This window comes from Taurulus bubalis (genome assembly GCF_910589615.1).
Source record: "Taurulus bubalis genome assembly, chromosome: 1".
NCBI classification, from domain to species: Eukaryota; Metazoa; Chordata; class Actinopteri; order Perciformes; family Cottidae; genus Taurulus; species Taurulus bubalis.
Genome location: NC_136589.1, coordinates 26,401,625 through 26,422,086, shown reverse-complemented (window position 1 = coordinate 26,422,086; position 20,462 = coordinate 26,401,625). Strand labels below are relative to the sequence as shown.

General features: G+C 37.3%; 1 protein-coding gene across 1 annotated transcript in view; it reads right to left on the bottom strand.

Annotated features, from left to right (window-relative positions):
* Positions 1–7,531: 7,531 nt before the first annotated feature.
* col11a1b (collagen, type XI, alpha 1b) overlaps positions 7,532–20,462 on the bottom strand; it is a gene marked incomplete at its 5' end in the record, with an annotated part of 77,441 nt that continues 64,510 nt past the window's right edge. The window contains 18 exons of the mRNA XM_079218519.1: positions 7,532–8,906; positions 8,998–9,182; positions 9,825–10,058; positions 10,268–10,336; positions 10,496–10,608; positions 11,744–12,002; positions 12,326–12,379; positions 12,493–12,528; positions 12,609–12,662; positions 12,986–13,093; positions 13,830–13,883; positions 14,377–14,430; positions 14,663–14,770; positions 16,405–16,458; positions 18,339–18,392; positions 18,873–18,926; positions 19,198–19,251; positions 19,427–19,534. Coding sequence (XP_079074645.1) covers positions 9,036–9,182; positions 9,825–10,058; positions 10,268–10,336; positions 10,496–10,608; positions 11,744–12,002; positions 12,326–12,379; positions 12,493–12,528; positions 12,609–12,662; positions 12,986–13,093; positions 13,830–13,883; positions 14,377–14,430; positions 14,663–14,770; positions 16,405–16,458; positions 18,339–18,392; positions 18,873–18,926; positions 19,198–19,251; positions 19,427–19,534 — 1,614 coding nt within the window. The 3' untranslated portion in view covers positions 7,532–8,906; positions 8,998–9,035. The remainder of the gene's footprint in view (positions 8,907–8,997; positions 9,183–9,824; positions 10,059–10,267; positions 10,337–10,495; positions 10,609–11,743; positions 12,003–12,325; positions 12,380–12,492; positions 12,529–12,608; positions 12,663–12,985; positions 13,094–13,829; positions 13,884–14,376; positions 14,431–14,662; positions 14,771–16,404; positions 16,459–18,338; positions 18,393–18,872; positions 18,927–19,197; positions 19,252–19,426; positions 19,535–20,462) is intronic.

Sequence of the window (20,462 nt, the reverse complement as noted above, 5' to 3'; positions counted from 1 at the left end):
GCAAATAAAGAGTTTCCAGTTATTTTTTTATCTGACAATTTCCAATGCTCCCTGTGACCACTGCAAACTAAATCTTTTTTTTTTGTATTTTGAAAGAACCAACCATTTACAGAGGAAACACTCCTGATTACTCAAACCTCATTTCCAATCTAAAATCTGTCATATGACTGAAACAAATAACACAAAGGTTTCTGTGGTGTAGTGCTGTTATAATGTTCCTCACCGGCCAAAGCCATTAGTCACACTTGTATGGCACAATACTTTCAGTGCTTAAAATAATTGCGACAAGGTATTAAATAATGCGTGGAGTGCTCATTATGAATGCAAATAGCATTCAGATTGTGCAGGGGTGATGCACAGTTGTTTATTCAGCTTTGGAGCTCAAGGTGTACTTCAGTTAAGATCTACTACAATAGACTACTGGCAATATTACATAAACATAAACCATTTTCCGTTTTTTTGTAGTAAGACTGGAAACGTGTTTGGTAAAAAGTGTCTTATTTCTTCGTACCGGTGTACCCACAGTTGTTCCAGAATGTTTTCTGCAGCATTTGAAGAAATGGCTTTAATTATACTGAGGACAAACCATCAGCGTCCTATAGGTTTACATTTCATGGTGATGAAATGATCCCATCTGTAAAAACAGCATTGCATCGACTAAGAGTCTTAAACGCATTCATCATCAGTTTAGACATGGTGCTAAAATAGTCAAGTAATAGCATGTTATAGCCTTTTTTAAATGGATATTTAATTTGTTTACAACATTCTTGATTGGTATAGATAGATTTAATCTGGTCTCTAATATATGCCCGGAACATTATTCACCTAAAGAGCTCTTTACATGGCTAAACTTTGATTGCCATTCATACCTTCCCCTCCGAGGATGCACTCACAGGCTGCAGCAAGAGCCCGTCCTTGACAGCAAGAGTCACCTTCACCCTGATTAGGAGCCTTTTCACTTTAGTTTACTAATCAATGTTTCCCCTTTTCTAAGGAAATTGACACATTGTTCATCTTTTCTCTGTTTAGACAATGGAAAGGCAGCAAATGAGAGAGGAGGATGCAAAGCTCTGTCAGGTTAGCGGTACAAATTTGATTTCCAACATTTTATCCTTCTCTGGGCATGTCAGGTAATGCTAATGTGAGTATAAACCGTAGATCTAAGGAGTAGGGGTGTCTCTGAGCACTCTCCCAATAGGAATCAGCAGCAGGTTGGATGAGGTGATGCTTTGGGCAATGACTCACAGTGCTGTTGGAGTGTTTCCCAGTGAAACTGTTTGAACAGGGAATACTTGAACTCAAGAAGTGTCTGACAGGAGGAGAACAAAGTTTTTTTGGCGCACTTGAACAAAGGTTTTTTTCATAAGCCATGGCCTGCATTCTTGATGAGATTCTCTCCAGCGATAACAGGGGCTGCTGCTTGATTTATGTCTCAATCCAATTCTAATTAGTTATGACACATGATGAGCCAGAGGTATCTTTTACAGTTTAAATACACTTTCAATATTGTTGCAGCATGTATTCACTGAAAAAGGAACAAAAATAAACCACTGAGACCACTGGAATATTTTCATAAAACAAGCAGATTTATTGTCTGTAGGAATTCAATAAATAACGAGCAATTATAAAAAGAGACACTGTCGATACAGGCTTGTATGGTGTTCCTCTCAAAACAGCTGAAAATTACACGGTTTTGGCAATTTTAAACAATTCATTTTCTTTCATCCAGGAAAATGTGCATTTGCTCTTTTCGTTTGTTTGCTTCAGTTGCGTACTCTTTCACCCAGTATCTCTCCAGTACAACAGAAGTGTTTTACTCATTAAGCGCTTCATCTGCTGAAGTCGTTGGAGGGAAAAGGCTTTGCTCAATAGTAGCTTGATGAGTTGGCTTCCTAGATGTTGGCCCCGTCTGTCCAGGTATTTAAACCGACAGTCCACACAGCACACAATTTGCAGAGTTAAAGTAACAGTGTAAAAGTTAAGGATAAAGGACCTCCTTAACTAGTTTACTCAATTTCTGGATGTTATAAAGCGATAATCATCACTCCACATTTCATTTAATGTAAATGTTTCTTAAATGTAACTCTGTTACTTCACTGTCTCTTAGCTTTTAGTTTCTTTTAACTTGTCTTGTTTGTGTTTTCTGTCTGTAACTATATGTGTTTTATGCTGCTGCCTGTCTTGGCCAATTGGACTCTCCTGGTTAAATAAATATCTATATCTATATCTATATCTATATCTATATCTATATATATATATATATATATATATATATAGATATATATATATCTATATATATCTATATAGATATATATATATATCGATATATATCTATATATAGATATATATATAGATATATATATATCTATATATATATAGATATATATATATCTATATATATATATATATATCTATATATATATATATATTATTAAACAAAACCAGCCAGGCTGAACGTTTTTACTAAAATATTGCTTGTGTTGAAATTCCAAAATATTGGTTTAATAGGTGATTCAGAGGCACTTTACCATGCTATGCATTCAGGCGAAGATAATGCAAATTAGGTATATCAGGATAGCACAGGAAAGTATAGATTTCTTCTTTTTTTTTTTGGGACACTGAAGAATAATAACAAAATAGGTGTGCTGTGGTGGCTCAGTCTTTCCTTTGTTTGTTGTTTTGTTTTGTGGGCTTCTTTTGGTGGTTCTTTCGATTTAACTAAGATGAAACAGAAACTCTGAATTGTCCGTTACCTTAGATGTGATTGTCTGTCTCTCCATGTTAGTCCTCAGACAAAGAGGCAACTTTCCAGGGTGCTTTCTTGTCCTCTGGCTTGATTCACGCTGTGGTCGGGCTCAGCCCTCCATGACATGTCGTGTTGGGTAGAGAGAATGTGAATAGTGGAATAAAGATTTAACAGTTCCACTTGTCCTTCTCCTTTCTTTAAAAACTGACTCATCAGATATGACTCCAAACCACGACGGCTCTGGAATTTTGATAGTAATTTTGGCATGTTGACTAAACTGGGTGTCTTAACAGATCGGCTGTGACTAGCTTGGTTTAGGCATGAGTTTGGAGTGGATATGTTTAGAGTAATCAAGCAGCAACTTGCCATTGCAAACATCCTCTAATTTTTGGGATTCTGCATCCATCTTCACCCAACAGGAAACCATGTCAGTATGCCTTCAGAGATGAAAAACAGGTGAACCTGTATTAATAAAACAATGTAACTCACTTAGAGCCATATGTGCATCCACTGATGTACTTGTGAAAATAATAATGTGTTTTACCTATAATGTTGAGAGCACTGATTTGATCCAAAGTCTAATAATCCATGGTGTAATACTGCATAAATGAACACAATTTAAATGCTTTTTATGGCTATAACGTGATTGTGCCGCTGCTTTCAAATTGCTTTGTTTGAAATTGACTGTTGTAAGGACACCTGCTCTGACAAGGGGATTATTAACCAAGGGGACATAAATATTTCATGGCCGGCAGCAACAGTATTTTGTTAAGTTCAACACTATAATGACACTTCATTGCTAAAGCCTGCCATGCTATGTTTATGGAGTTGTTGAGAGTGTAATTATGAGATTTTTAGAGTGTATCGGACATTGTTAATCCAATATTGGTCATAAACATTTAAAAGGTGTTTGAGCATTAGACCAAGCCTTTTTAGCATTAGAGGTATTTAGAGGTCATAGTCAGAGGTCATAGTTGTGTCATTGTTGTTGAAAGCCATCATTATGATGCTCATTTGGAATATTTTCTAACCAAATGCAAACTTTAATTTACAGATTTGCCTCTTTATTATTAATTACTTTTAAAACCTTGTAAAACTTAAAAAAAATAATAAATGAAATAGACACACCCAAGAATTAAACCAGATATTTTAGTTGTTACTGTTGACAGAAAATCATCTTTTTGTAAAATCTATCCTATATCCCTCATAAATCAAATCTGTTACTTCATACTCTCAACTGCCAAAATGACAAACACATACGGAGAGAAAATATAATTACCGTCAATTTGCATACAGCACAGGCATAACCTGCCATAGTTAAATCAACATATGATTATGTTGTTATGGCATGTGATGCAGCAACTCATTTGAATGTGAAGAATTGATATTAAAATATGACATAACATATCTACTGTTGTTTGATATACATATGAATTGATTGGTGCTGTCTCAGAAAAGTGAATGTTTTTGGTGGTTGTTTTTTTTGGTCTCTCACTCACAGGTAAAGGTCTGTAGTCACGCAAACCCCCTTAACGAATATTATTAACAATGTATGATAACTGGGCTGAAAAGCTGGACGTTAAATCCAATTTTCCTTTTACTAAACTGTGAAGATCTTTTGTATGACGTGGTCTGACTGTATTTTCTACAGCCAGTGGTGCAATTAGGAAGATTAATCTGCCTGGGGACTGTTTTTGTTATCTTGTGTTGGCTCATAAGATCTCAGCATGCAATGTGTGACCATGCATTTTGTCTTGATACAGCGGTTCTACGGACTCACTGATATAAATAAATATAGGATCATCTGTTAGTGAATGCAAAAGATTGCGGTGCGTATTTAACAAACCACAGAGTATTTATTTCATTTGTACATCGGTTGTCAACATACTGTAATTATTATTATTATGTATTATTATTAATTACACAGATTTGAAAGTGGTTCTGAAGTCTATAGCTTTAAGTTAAAGAGTTGGAGATCAGATCAGAGCAGATCTTGATTAAAGAGTCAGAGAAATAAAGTAGCAGAGCTCACAGCAACTGAGCTCAGCAGAATAACATTCAAAACGCTTTTTTTCCGGAATCCAGTTTTATTATTTTTGGCACATGAAACCATTTAGTCCATTGTTACAAATATATCAACCTGGCTTTCTTGTCTATTAAGAAAATGTTAAACAAACTAACGTAACATTTTCTTTGGTAAATTAGCCACCACAAATATTGTTCAATATTGATTGTGTTAGATATAAACACAGTTAAAGACAAGCGAAATATCGTCACATTTTTTTAAATAAATTGAGGTATATAACATCTGGTTGAATGAAAGGAAGGAAAAATAGGCCCTTTCTTACAATATTCACATTATTACCTAATTTCTATTGCCCATCACTGTGCTGAAATAGACATGCTTCAGCTGTGGACACAGAATACATAGTTATTTAGTAAGGTGTTGCAGTACTGTTCACAACATCTTTTAGGTGACTTTTATTAAAAATAATTCAAAAAATCGTGTTTGTTAAGTTTCAGATTTTTCTGAAAATCCTAGAGTTGCAGTTGCAGTTTACATACATGTCTTTCAAGACCTGTATGATATATGTAGTGAAGACATTTGATAAAAGATATCACATTCATTATTTTGGCAAAATTGGAAGTTATCACGATATTGACATATAAACTATTTTACAGAGGATTGATAGAGCTTTATCACATGGTGCAACGGCAATCACATGAAGCTTAAATTATCAGCAAAACTAAATTCCAAATCCTGGATGCAGGCTCAAGGACTTCAACAGCTTTAACATCCCACCTGATGAAGACCCTGGAGAGGTTGGTCCTTGTACATCTCCGCCACCAGGTGAGCGCCTGTTGAGCCACTTCAGTTCGCCTACCAATCTGACATCGGGGTGGATGACGCTGTCATCTACCTGCTACAAAGATGCCTCTCTCACCTGGAATGTTTTTATTCTCCAGTGCCTTCAACACCATCCAGCCTTTGCTTCTGAGATAAGCTGGAGCAGACCGGAGGTGGACCACCACCTCACTGCATGTATCTTGGGTTACCTCACCAACCGTCAACAGTATGTGCGGATACGGGAGTGTGAGTTAGATCGGGTGTCCTGCAGCAAGGGGCCCCACAAGGAACCGTTCTGGCTCCATTCCTCTTCTCCATATACACCTCGGATTTTAAACACAACTCTGATAACTGCCACCTGCATTAGTTCTCTGACGACTCTGCAATCGTCGGCCTCATTTCCACTGGTGATGACAGGGAATACAAGGAACTGAAGGTCAGGAGACTGAGGTCTTTTGGAGTGCAGGGAGACCTCCTGAGGACCTTTTTCGACTCTCTGGTGGTATCAGCCATCTTGTATGGAGTGGTCTTCTGGAGCAGCAGCGTCACGACAGCTGACAGGAAGAGACTGAACAAACTGGATACAGTGGAAGTGATGGGAGGATGATGGCGAAGCTATCACCCCTGATGGACAACACCTCCCACCCCATGCAGGACACTGCGGCAGCTCCTTCAGCCATCGGCTGCTTCCCCGCCGGTGTTTGAAGGTGAGGTACTGCAAGTCCTTCCTTCCTGCCGCTGTCAGGGAGCATAACCAGCTGTGTTCCTAGTAGACCACCAATCTTTTTTTAAATCTATGCAATAGAAAAATGTATTCTGTCTATACATATAATATTTGTAGTTATATTTGAGTTTTTGTGGATTTAAAAAAAAACATATTTACTTAGTTAATATTCATTACTGTTAATTACTTATTTAGAATACTTGTTTTGATTTATTGTACTATGTCTCTTGTTGCACTTTTCGGTATGCTGCTGTAATCCTGTAAATTTCCCTGCTGTGGCACTAATAAAGGATTATCTTATTTTATCTTCATAGTATGTTGAAAAATGCCATGAAAAAAAAACATAGTAGAGTATGTTAAAAGATGCTAATGTTAAAGTCACTTTAAAAATTACGATTACAGTCTAAATGGTCGGACATTGTATGTCAATAAATATCATGAACAAAGTAATTGTATAGTTTGTCAAAAAATGTAATAAACAGTCATAGAATAGTATGGCAAAAAAAAGGTAATGAAAAAGGCATATTATGTTGAAATTTCATGTGAAGAAGATTTCGTCAGAAGTTTTGATATTATATATAGCATGTCAAAAGAAAGTCAAGTATAAAGTCATAGTATAGTATGTCAATTAAATATTAAATATACATGCTATCAAACATTTTTAAGAAAAGTCACAACAAAAATCATAGCATTGGATGTCATAGAAAGAGTACAGTATGTTAGAATCAATCCATATGTTTGACACCTGTAAGTTTCTCTCTCACCTTGAAGAATATGAATCAAGAGATCGTCGCTCCTGAGCGTCTGTAAGTGAAGTGAACTGAACCCTCTGGCATGACACAGTAAGTTCATTCGATCTCAGAAAGGTTCATGTTGTGCTTTAATGCTTACAGGGTTTCTCATATTCACAGGGAGTTTTTTTCTGCAGTAACTCAAAACCCCTTACCAAATATCAACAATGTAAATAGATAACTGGGCTGAAAAAAAAAAAACAGTATTTTCATTTTACTCAATTTCTTTGTCTGTCATGTGCTTTTTCTACAAAGCCAGCGGTGCCATTTGAAAGCCTTATCCGCCTGTGGAGTGTTTTCATCACACACATAAGAGCTCTGCGTGACCATGCCTTACGTCTTGATGCAGTGTTTTTATGTACTCAATTTGAAAAAAAAAAATATATATATATATAGGATAATCTGTCAGTGAATGCAAACAATTGCAGTGTGCATTTGGCCAAGCACCAAATATTTATTTCCATTGTACATAGTTTGTAAACATACTGTCATTACACAGGTTTGAAAGCGGCTCTGAAGTCTATGCTAATATAGCTTTCAGCTAAAGAGGTGGAGATGCAAACAGATCTTGATCAAAGTAAAATCTGAGTCAGAGAAAGAAAGTGGAAGAGATCACAGCATCTGTGCGCCGCAGAATCAGTCACATGAACCCAAACACTTCAGCTAATCTTAAATTATCACGGGGTAGGAAGGTGATATGTTGAAGGCAGGGCAGAATCACAAAAGAGCACCAATTATTTCTGCAATCAAATACAGACATTCAACCCGCCATTTTTCAGAATCCAGTTTTAATATTTTTTAATGAACAATTCAAGGCACATGGAAACACTTTGTTCAATTTTACAAATAAGAAAATCGACAGGACTTTTTTGGGGGGGTATCTTTAAAAACAAACAAACAGTTGGACAAATGAACCTCCAAAAAATAGGTATTTTCTTTGTAAGTTAGCCACTAAAAAATAATGTTCAAACTTGATTGTGTTATCAAGATATAAGCTCAGTTGAAGACAAGCCAAATATGTCCACCTTTTTTTTTAAATAGAAGCTGAGGTACAATATAACATCTGGAGTAATTTTTTAAGGAATAAGCCTCTACAATATTTATATTAGTATCTTATTTTATTATGGCTTAATATCCTGATGGACATACAAACTGGTGTGTCATGAAAAAAACCCAAAATGCTTTTAGTTTTAAATGTTATGTTCGAGTTAGGATATCTCTCATAAAAATCAATGAAAGTCATATTATTTACACTTACTTACTTACAAATTGGAATGTTTTCAAAAGACATATTTCTTGGCAATTTAGTTTTTAACACACATCCAAAATATTCATTGGATTTATTTCTATATAGTTTACCAAATATGTATTTAAACTCTAAGAGCTGGGGCACATGCAAGTTTTTAGAGTGGATTCGGAAAGGAACAATATTATACACAATAATAATAATAATTACAGTTTTATCAAAAAGCACTTTTTGTAGCACCTTGAGTGTTTTGTGATTCTGCACAAAAGCACCTCTGTGGTTGAATTCAGAGCAGCACCTGGAGCATCCAGAGAGGGAGGCGAAGGACGAGGGAGGATGGGGCTTGGGTTTAGTGGATCCTCTCTTTGTTGCTTAAAGTGCGCAGCTGTCCGCCACGGCATCAAATGTCCTTTTCCTGATGTCACTCCCATTACTGCATGTAAGATAAAGTCATGTGATTCTGGCCCTACAAGGGCGAGGAGTAGTTTCCCCTGGTCAGCGACTTCATGACAGGGCCTAAAGGCACTCTTCTTCTCCGGGCTTGAGTGGATCTTCTCGGCAACAAAAGAAAACACAGGTTTTTTGCTTCGCAGGGAGAGAAGTTAGGATGTTGGATCTCCGCATGTGGGTGTTAATATTTACCCTCTGACCCTGTCCTTCAGCGGGGAGTAAGTGTGTGTCTAGCCTAGGAAACAGACAGGGCCGACCTCAAAGCCAAACCTCTGGTTGGATTCCCCAAAGTCATTCAGCATGACGTCAATGATTGGCAACTGGTCGATGCGGGGAGTGTTGATCTCCATCACCGTCTTTGAATAGCCCTGCTTCAGCTGAGAACAAAGGGGACACACAGGTATTTAGTAAGGTGGTGCAGTATGACTCACAATCTTTAAAAGGGGACTTGTATAATAATCAATCAAAGAAAAAAAGTTTGTTTTCAGATTTGTCTGTAAAAAAGCAAACAGGGGACCATAATCACATTGAAAAAGAACATACAGAAAATGGATGAATTTCTGATGAGATTATATTTATTTTACGGACAATTAACCAACAACAGTTTGGATAATAAGCTTCTGAAATGAAAAAGGAATTAGTCATTAAAAGACATAGTAGAGTGTGACAAGAGAAAGAAAATTTCATAATATAGTAAATTAAAAAGTCATGGTATAAAAACAAAAAGGCATAGCATGCCATAAAAGTAAATGAGTATGTGGTAATAAAGTCATAAAAAAAACGTGAAAGACAGATGAAGAGCTATATAGTGTGTGTGCTACACTGCATGAACTGTATCTGAAAATTTTACAAAGAAGAACTACATGTGGAATTGCATGTTTTTTCTTAACCAATATCAGACTCTCCACTGTACAAACATTGTTGTTGACAGTCAGTCTGTTTGTGAGGATATGTGGGATTTCATGGAATTCAGGGAAAAAATGTTTTCCCAAACTGAAAGTGAGATTATGGGTATTTACCGAGCAGCCGTCCATCAGAGGCTTGATGAAGGGATTATTGTCATAAGACATCTCCTCATCGTTGGAGCCCAGGAAGCGCAGTGCCTTGTCATAGTTGTCAGCTTTGGCGTCGTACCAGGCCGCAGACTGATGGCAGATGTAGGTGAAGTTCTGCCGTGCCGAGGAGCTCAGCAGCTTCAGGAAGGTCATCTGCACTGTGTTAATGGTGTTTTCTGCCATGTCAACGTAGCTCAACTGGGGACAGAGAGAAAGGACAGGAGAGGTAAAGAAAAGTAGGAGAGGAGGTAAATAGGATGAGAAAGGTGAGGGAGGGAGTGGTGGGAAGAGTTACAGTAATTGAGACAAAGAGAGAAAGAAGAAACATTGAAAAACGGACGTGATCATCTGCAGGTAGGTATTAGAAAATAATATAAGACATTTTTAAGTCATGTGGGGTGACTCACAATTTTGCCACGTTTAAATTCACTGAACCATGAACCTGGAGACTCCTTGGGCCAGTTGGATATTCTAACCTTTAGTAAAAGAAAAAGTTAAACGACAATTAGAGGACTTCAAAATGTTTCACTGCAAACAGACTGAAAAAAAACTGCAAATAGCTCCGACATGTTTTTTTTACTCAACACACCATTTGTTTCAGGTCTGTATTTAACAGACGTTAACCCGTTACTTACTCCTGTGGATTTCTTATCTGGGTGTATGCACGTTTCTCCGCCTGCTGTGAAGTTGCAGAACACTTTAATGGAGTCTCCGATACAGCCCTGGTTTGGATCAATCCAGTAATCACCTGAGAGAGAAACAGAGCCATGAGACAGAGCCATGAGTGTGAATACTACGGCTGTTATTTAATGTCCACATCATCACAGCTCAACTATTTAAAAATACACTCATGTTTTATGAATGTCAGGTTTTGTGAGCTTGTCCACCAGGTTCTAAACTGTTGAATGCTGCAATAAATCAATCAGAATGAATCAATCAGAAAATGTTTTTATAATGTATTAATCGTTTAAGTAGTTATTCAGTCAAACAGTTCATTCTTGTTGGGTCTTAAATTGATTATTTACTATAAATATTAAATATTGTTAGTGTTGCCGTAATAAATTAGAGAGAGTTCACCAAATCATATCATAATAACATAAGGCTACAAATTGTGTTCTGGTAACGCAGTTATGCAGCGTTACTTGGGTTGATAACTTTAATATAATAACTGTTTTGGAAACTTCTAACACACTAACTACATGAATACAATTTCTGCATTCAATCCAGCAAATAACATAATGAAATTATTTGCTATAAGAAAATGTAAAAACCTGTATTATTTCAGCATTAATACTTACAGTCAAATTTAGTTCCCCTAATAGTGACCTAAAACTTTACAATGTTTTATATTTACTACATAGAGCTTTGTCTGTTGCTGTTTTATCTTTGATTTATGCTAGTGTGTTTTAAAAAAATATTCATTACAAATGAAGCAAATGCATATTTTTTTTGCGAAAAATACATGGACAAAAATATTTTTTTTCAACCCTGAGTATTACCTGCAGTCTTCCATTCATACATCCTCAACAACCTTCAGAATTAAGTACCCTGAGAGGTGACACCCAGGACCCAAAAGAACTTTAAAAATCACTTGCAGCTGCTTATAAAGGTGACAAGACAAGTATGTCAAACAATTTGATCATCTCCACTTCCCTCTTTTCCAGATTTTGGCAGCTACACAGTAAGAGGGTGTTTAAAGAGATTCAAATAAAAAAAATATGATTTAATTAAACTAAATTGAACTCAAACCGTTGAAGTAGAGAATAGAATACATGTTGTGCCACTGTACTGGATGTTAACTTGTTTCCACTACAGACCAAGTTCTACTACTGATGAATTTTGTCTCATGGCTGATACCAATATAAAAACTGTTTCTGCCCTACCATCTGCATAGTCCGGCTGGCTGAGGTGCAGGTCGTTGCAGGTCCTGGCAGGATTGTCTTGGGTGCCCATGGGGAACTTCATGCGCTCAATGTCCTGTTTGAGATTGTTGAGGGATCCGAAGACATCCTCCATTCCCTCCATACCGACGCCATCTACGCTGTAGTCTGCCATCGCCTCGTCTCCCTGCATCTCAGCATGCCGCCTGGTCTTTCTGGACTGCTGGATGGGCAGCGGCTGAATGACATCGCCGGGTGGACCCTGAAACACAGAGGTGAAGGTCAAGCCCATTATTGCTATTAATATACACAGTAGGTCAGGGGTTGGTTTCCAAAGCATGTGCAGTCTTTATCAACTTAAACAATGGCTGTTTAATAAGTTATTTTCATGATTTCTTGTTTAGTCAAAAATAGTGAGAAAAAAAATGCCTCAAATCTTCCCAAGGCCATCGATAGAACTAATTGTTTCTATTCTAGTGAGTGCAGTGTTCAATCATATTACACATTTAGAGCATTTTAGGAGTATAATGTGCATCATGAATGCTTGGTTGGATCTATCTAAAGACAATACACTGGGCAACTTACAGGTTGTCCAGGTGGTCCAATCAGTCCAGTGTCTCCCTTCTGACCGGTTGAACCCTGACAGAAGACAAAGTATCGTGGTCATTATGTAAAAAGGAAAACATTCTCATAACACACACAACAGGCAAAGAAAGGCGTAAAACACTGAAAAGAATGAAAACAGAACTTACGCCTGATCCCTTTGAACCTTTCTGTCCTTGAGGGCCCTGTTGGAAATAAAATATTAAGAGATGAGCAACGGCCATGATGGAAAAATATTTTGATCGAAGAAAAAAAAGTAACTTACAGAAATGCCAGGGGGACCAGGAGGGCCGAGAGGACCGTGGGAACCACCAGAACCCTTATGACAGATAATAGATCACATTAGTCCGAATGCAATATAGAGAAGTCTCGTTTAAGATACGATACTTGATGAACATATTTGTCCAAACACCCAGCCCTAATTACAGTGCTAAATAATCTAAACAATAATCTAAATGCAATATTTGTTTTTGTTCTGGATCCCCTTTCACTGTATAGTGGTAATGTGGGAATAAAACCTTGAAGTCTCAGAAAGCCACACATTTAAGAATACATGTATGTAGCGCTATGACTTTGTTAGATTCACATTCCAGTGGAGACGATGAATATATTTTAATAAAGCATACTCCGCCTGACACTTACAGCATCACCCTTGCCACCGCCAGTACCCTGAAGTCCAGGCAATCCTCGGTCTCCCTTCTCTCCAGACTCACCAGGTGGTCCAATTAGACCGATAAGACCCGGGTGACCCTGCGGCAGGCAGAGACAAAAATAAAGAACAAAAAAGGAAGACAACGGCTTAGAAATACGTTTAGAGAACAAAACAATATTTCAACTAATTACGTCATTTATAATACACCTGGAACATTATCCATTCAATATTTGCACTCTCCACCTACTGTATTATTGTTTAACCTATAGACATTGCATGTTTTGGTTCCTTGTTGTATTTTCTTTTTTTACATATGTATTGCCTGTCACCTACTTGTACGTACATTACGGATAAATGTTAAAGTTTAATTTCTGGTCATTCATCATCTGCAGAAAATCAAAGCAGTTTTTCAAAGCAAAGCTAAAATGCACATTTTAAATACCTTAAATACCTTAAAGTTCATGTGTAATGTCTGGCCAGATGACCACAGTTTTACTCTTATTTATGGCTATAAACTGTTAGTGTGTTTATAGTGGTTGTCATATTTAACAATGGTGGTCTGTCTCGGCACCTGCTGCTAGGCATAGTTATGGTCTCCTGCATCCGAATACTGCATGCTGGCATTTAACCAACCAATAATATTATTAGACTTATACATATTCATTCACTGCATTAAATCACTGTGTGCAAGCACAGAGCAGAAGACTCAACTAAGAGATAGAGGCAATGGGCCCAGCCGTTTGCTTACTTTGGAAGCTACAGATAAGGTGCATTAGAAGATATGAGAAATACACAATAAAGCAATTTGAGATTAGCATCGTAATAATATCTTACCTTCTCTCCCTTCCATCCAGAATCACCTTTCATACCAGGAAGTCCAGTGGGGCCCTGGGGAGGGAAAGAGTGAGTATATGAAGCATAACTGGTAGTGAAATGAATACACATAATTTTACAGTGACAGCCATTACAGATCTCTGCATTGCCTCTCCATTCAGCCTGCAGAGGCACTGCAACACTTTCAGAGAGCAACCAAAGATTATTTACACAATTAATACATCTTATTTTGCTCATGAAATGCCAGAAAATAGTTAAAATCAACTGTATAACATCAAATGTAATGCCTTGTCTAACCAACAGTTAAAGAATCCAAAGCTATTCAGCTGACTCATTCAATTGTTGAAATAGTTGCTGATTATTTTTCTCAGAATCGACTAATTGATAAAACACTTCAGCTATACAATAGTGTAATGTTATAATCTGGCATATTGTACCATTAAACAATTAAAAATAATTCACCAGATGACCAATTTCCTTTTAAAGGCTAAATAGCAACATAAGACCTTTTTCACAAGGAGTGAACAGGTGGGAGAACATGTCTTACTAAAGGTCCAGGAGGGCCGTCTTGACCAGAAGCACCAGGCAGTCCTTGTTCACCCTGAAAATAAAGACAAATTAATAACATGAAAATAATCAAAATAATAGATTTAAAACATACTAAACTGTATTTTATGAAGCAATACATGTTTGTTAAAAACATACATTTTCAACTATGCAATTTAGTTCATACACATGAATTCAATAAAATCAAAGTGTCATTTCAAACAGGTTGTAATGTGAAACCTGTGGCATACAAAAAAAGTTGCAGATCTTTGGCAAAATGTACTCACAACAGGACCAGGAATTCCACGCAGTCCTTCAGGACCAGACTTTCCAGCAGGCCCCTGAGGTCCCACGGGTCCGGTTTTCCCAACAGGCCCCTCAGCACCAGTTTCTCCCTGTAAAACATCAGCACAAAATAACAATGAGTCTGGGCACTGAAAGGTATTATTTGGTTCCAGTTGTTAGTAACAAACATGTTGAATGCATTTTCAAAAAATAAAGAGTATGTCTTTGTGCTAAAGACACAAACAAAACCACTGAAACACTTTGTTTCTCTAATGGTCACATGTCTCTTCACTGATGACAACAATAACTTTACCTAACTTAACAATTAAAGCTAGCCTGCAAACAGAAGCCACATTGTTCAATATTTTGCAATGTTTTCCTTCCACTCGGATTGGAAAGATTCAAGGATTTGAAACATTCCAAACAGATCAAATGTTACCAGATCTCGTCTATTATGAGCAGGAAAAGAGACTTTTTATGCATTGAAGTTCCAGAGATGTCATATGGACTCGGGTGAGAGGAGGAAGGGATTATATTGCTGTAACAACCAATTAGGCCTGGATTTGGAACTCTAGAATCACCACGCAGGCTATATCTTGTCTCCATCAAACTAACTCTAATCCTGTAATTGGATGTGGACAGAAAGTGCACGTTGTATACGTGTGTATGTGCATGAGGGATGGAGGACGACAAAGAAGAAAGCTACGTCTGACATTTATCAGGCTTTCTGTCAGTGCTTTTCTTTGAACCAACTGATTTACAGACAAACAATGTATTTAAGGCGTACAAAGACATTTTGTATTTGATGCTCTTCAACAAAGCAAACACGAGCAAAGCAATCACATCTGATATTAGCCTCAAGAAAAATCACTGCTTCTTCGGTGAGACAAATTCTTACATTTTTACAACTCTACAGGATCTGATGTGAACACATACATGTACACATAAGCAGGATATTATTGGAAAGGTTGTACATGTTGTTACTATGCCTTTTATAATCATCTATTGGACATATATCTTTTCAGGCATTTCATGGGAGGAAAGAAAGGCAACGTAAAGGTTCCCTGTGGAGTTTTAGACCTCTAGTATAGCTGTAGAGCTGTTTTTTGTTTTTTATGAATGGGTCCCCGTTTTGTGGCTCTCGTCCATAAGGACATACATGCACACAATAGACTGCAAGCTGGTGAACATGGATATAAAGAATGCTGGGTTCAAAATAGTTTAAAATACTTAAAATGTTTAATGTGGAAGAAAAAACATTCACTATGCTTGTTTAACCTTAAGGATACACGATGCATTTTGGTGAGTAACACTGAAAATAAACGTAACTGTGGTTGCTTGTTTACAAGAACACTCCACAGTCCCCCTTTAAGCATTAATGGTAACATTTTGCAATTAGGTATCAATGTTGAATTGTAAATACAAATAAGTCAAATATTTTTAAATGACCAGTTGGCTGGGACCAAATTCAATATAGCTATGCTAAATGTTGTACACTTACATTTGTGAAAGTTTAAATAAATCACATACGTACATAGTTTGAGATTGATGGTTTTCAAAGTTTTTCAAAAATGTTAAATATTCAGTAATAATGACTTCAATTTGTATTTATTTTTTTCAGTTGCTTGCAAGATTAAAAGTAAGCTATTTCTGTGCCTCCATAATTGATCTAACCCTGATCCCTGCATGTACAACTTAAACAGTTGATTGTAATTTGTAAAAGTCAAGACGGTTGAACTCTTACCTTTGATCCCTTTTCTCCTTGTCTGCCCTCCTGACCTGCTGATCCAAGAGGGCCCTGAGGAAAACAACCATACAATGCAATAATAGTTACATACATTAAAAACATAAAACCCCTTCACATTAACACAATGGATAATTATTCTCGAAAAAGGAAATGTTCCAACATTTGACTGAGAGGTAATTGTTTCATGTACATACTAATTGTTCAGCTGATGCATGCTCTGACCTTGAATTTTTTTAAAGAGAGAGGGTTATGCAGGACCAGGCAACATCAGTGCGAGCAAATTGCCCTACATTCCAAACATACTGGGCTAAAAGCACATCAGTATTTTCACCAAACAGCCCGTGGTCAAAACCTTGTAAGTGGACTGTCATTTGCCATTAAACCATAATCAAATAGACCAAACAAAAGCCACTGTTCTTCAATGTAGGTTATGAGCCCTGGCAACTGTGTCTGTGCATTAGTGAAAGTGCATATGTGTGTGTGTGTGTGTGTGTGTGTGTGTGTGTGTGTGTGTGTGTGTGTGTGTGTGTGTGTGTGTGTGAACCCGGGCGTGCATATGTGCTAATGTAGTCAAGCAGCCACATGCATCAATGAACACCAAACCTGAGTCAATTTCGAAGAGATATTGGGATGAAAAATCAAATTGCAAAGTCCATTAATATGTTCTGTAGCCTCTGTCACCTGGATAGTATCTCTTGGAATATAAATTGGAGGTCTAAAATGTGCTGACCGTAGCAACGTTTTTAATATGTATGATGAACAGTCCATGCCAGCATTTTAATTCCAGCCACCGAATTGCATGAAAACAAGCAAACTAATGTGGCTAATGCTTATATTTTTTACCATTTAATGACAAATAATGTCACTGTACTTTATCTACCCGATGATCATCTTCTCTGCAGTACGATGCAGTATCTTACCATGAGCAGTGGTAGTGACAAGCTTGAGAAATCAATGTGTTTCAGCCACAACAGGCAATATTTCGATTATATTTTGAAATCTCCAAAGTTAAAAAAATCACAATGTTGATCATTTCAAAACATGACTTATCTTCTTGTTTACTGGGGTTGAAGAAGTACTCAGATCATTGACTGAAGTAAAATTTTCAGTCAAAAGTATCTTTTATCTTTGCTTTTTGTGAAATATTGGATAATTGTACCAATTTGGACCTAAAACTGTTATTTCAGAAAAAAACATCTGAAAGGTTTAGGAGGGAAATCTTTCTTTGATGTGACAGTTAACAATTGTTGAAATTGACCACAGACCCAAAAAGTTGTGAATCCCTGGTTTAATCTTTAGTGTGTAAGCGTATATATAAATGGCAGCTGGTTGATACGGATACTCTGGAGGACACATTTACTGAGCATCATCTCTGCTAAAGTTCAACCAACTAAATTCATTTTCTTTAAATATCAAAGTTTATATTCACTCGTGCCATATTGTGTCAGCCTTTCATACACTACATAAATGGCATGTTTTATTGTTAATTGCAAAAACATTATTACAGTAAATAGATTGCATTGTAAAAAATGCCATGCTCGAGAAATTAAATAATGTTACCTCATGTCTGATGTGGCAGAAAGGGCATAGAGAGCCAGCAATTAAAGTGGCAGCAGCGACTTTACGACTTTACGCTGGCAGCAGCAGGCGTCTTACTGCTTTTACATTACTGCAAGTCAAACTCACAATACATCAATATTCTCTGCTATTCCAGACACTCTCATACGCAAAACTAATGGGCTTATTTAACCTATCAAACTAAAACCTGAAATCCAAACATACAATATAATGCTGTCATAAATGTTTATCACCCTACAGTGGGTAAAAATAGCTTGCAAGCCAGGAAGAGCATGGTCAATTCTAAAAATAGAGAACATCTCAAGAGTGTAGCAGAAGTTTTGTCTCATGCATTATTTTGGAAATGTACTCACCCTTTTGCCTGGAGGTCCTGGTACTCCAGCCTCACCAGATGGACCTGGAGGGCCCTAACATATAGTAGATAGAACATGTAAATACACTTCACAAAGACTGAAGAATTTAGTTTAATAAAGACATTTTGAAAAAAATATTGAAAATATAGTTTTTGGTATTTTTTACACGCGTTTCGCCATATTGTTGCTACATATGTCTATTAGCGTGATAAAGTGCATTCCAACACAACTGAATTTAAAATAAACAAACTGCAACATGATATAAACTGCTGCTGCTAGTTTTATTTTCATAAATTCTCTTCATGTACACATTTTCTGGATTTTGAATGTTTAAGAAGACCCATAATTAAATTATTAGTAGATACTCAAAATGCTGCCATTTAAAGCTCCTCTGTATTCTCAGAATACTTCACACATTAAATAATACATTTAGCTGTATTCCTGCATGTCATTGTGCACATGGGAAATCCATTTTAGTGATCATTTCAATTTTACTTGGCAAGTTTTCACAATTTCAGATCAGGTAAGACTTACAGGTTGCCCAGCATCTCCATCGTCTCCTTTGTCACCCGATAAACCGTCAAGACCCTAAAACAAAATACACACATAACAACATTTGTCAGCTCTTGTACTATACTGTATGTAGTGAACGCTATTTCACATCAGATCTGGGTCTACATTAATGGCACATTCAAGATATTGACATACAAACAATAACAAAAACATCCTTTACAAAATGGGAATATCAAGAATGTCACACATTAAAGAACTTCTGGGTAATAAAGGAATGAATTGCTACTCACTAATTGGTACAATATAGTAAATATACGATTGAATGAGGGATAAATGCAGCACTTACAGCAGTACCAGGCTCTCCAGGGGGACCATGGTCTCCTGGGAAGCCAACAGGACCCTGCAGACAGATTGAGACACTGAGAAGACTGAGCTTGACTCAGATATTTGACATTGCCTTAACAACTTGTCTGACATCAGACAGCTTGACTGACTAATATGACAGTGATTCTACAGCTGACAGCTTGAATAATGCATCAGTCATGGCTGTGTGTGTGACAGCGGAGGGGACATACAGGGTTTCCCTTGGGACCGTCATCTCCAGGGGGTCCGCGGGCACCGGCGGGTCCAGCAGCTCCTGGTGGGCCAGTTTCTCCCTTCTCACCAGTCTCTCCTCTGGGTCCCTGAGGAAAAATGCATCACAAGCTTGTTACCATGAAGACCACGTAAGGGCTATTCACACTTCTTAAGGCACGAAACATATGTGTTATCAAATCTGTCACTCCATCTGGCATTACAACAAAGAACTCAAAGTATTCTTCTTTAAGCTGAAAAAAAAGAAACCAAATAGTTCACAAACAGTCCACGCTAAATAGCCGTATCATCTTTTGTTTTACTCTAGTTATAGCAGTGCCTTTAAGTGTTGGCTCTGACTAAGAGCTGCAATTGGAGCATAATTACAAACCAACAATCGTTAGTTGGCCCATTAGAGCAAAGAGCTTCTCAAGTCGATGCCAGCATGGCACCTTTGAAATTGACCTTGATGTGAAATGTAACACTGGCTCGATCTGTCACCGTAAACAGATACGCGGCAGCAGGCGGATACATCAATACAACTTGATGGACTGAGACTCAGGGATTGTGATTGGCGCATACCTATAACTAAGGTGAGGCCTTTCTGGTCTACAATCAGTGCTTAGGCTGGATCAATGGCACTGCTCTGAATACCTTATCATGATTCATACAACTAGAAAGTAAAAAGCAGAGGTACTTTTGCAGGCATAAACCATATGCTGCATTCGAAAATTGATGTTGTGCATATCATGTGGATTGATGCAGGAGATGTACGTGTAAATTAATGTTGAATGCAATATGAAAAAGTGGACATCCTGTCATCTAGCACTCATTTTGGTGACATGAAACACCAAACAGTTATTATGAATTGTGACGCTTTTGTCAAACAAAATAACAAAATAATAATACTGCCGTATTCTGACTTTTGCCTCTAATAAAAGCCTTGGACAGGAGGTTAGATTGGTGACAACGCCAACAATGGAGGTGTTCAAATCTGGCAGAGCTAAATATTTGCTACACATCAGCCTGCATACATTC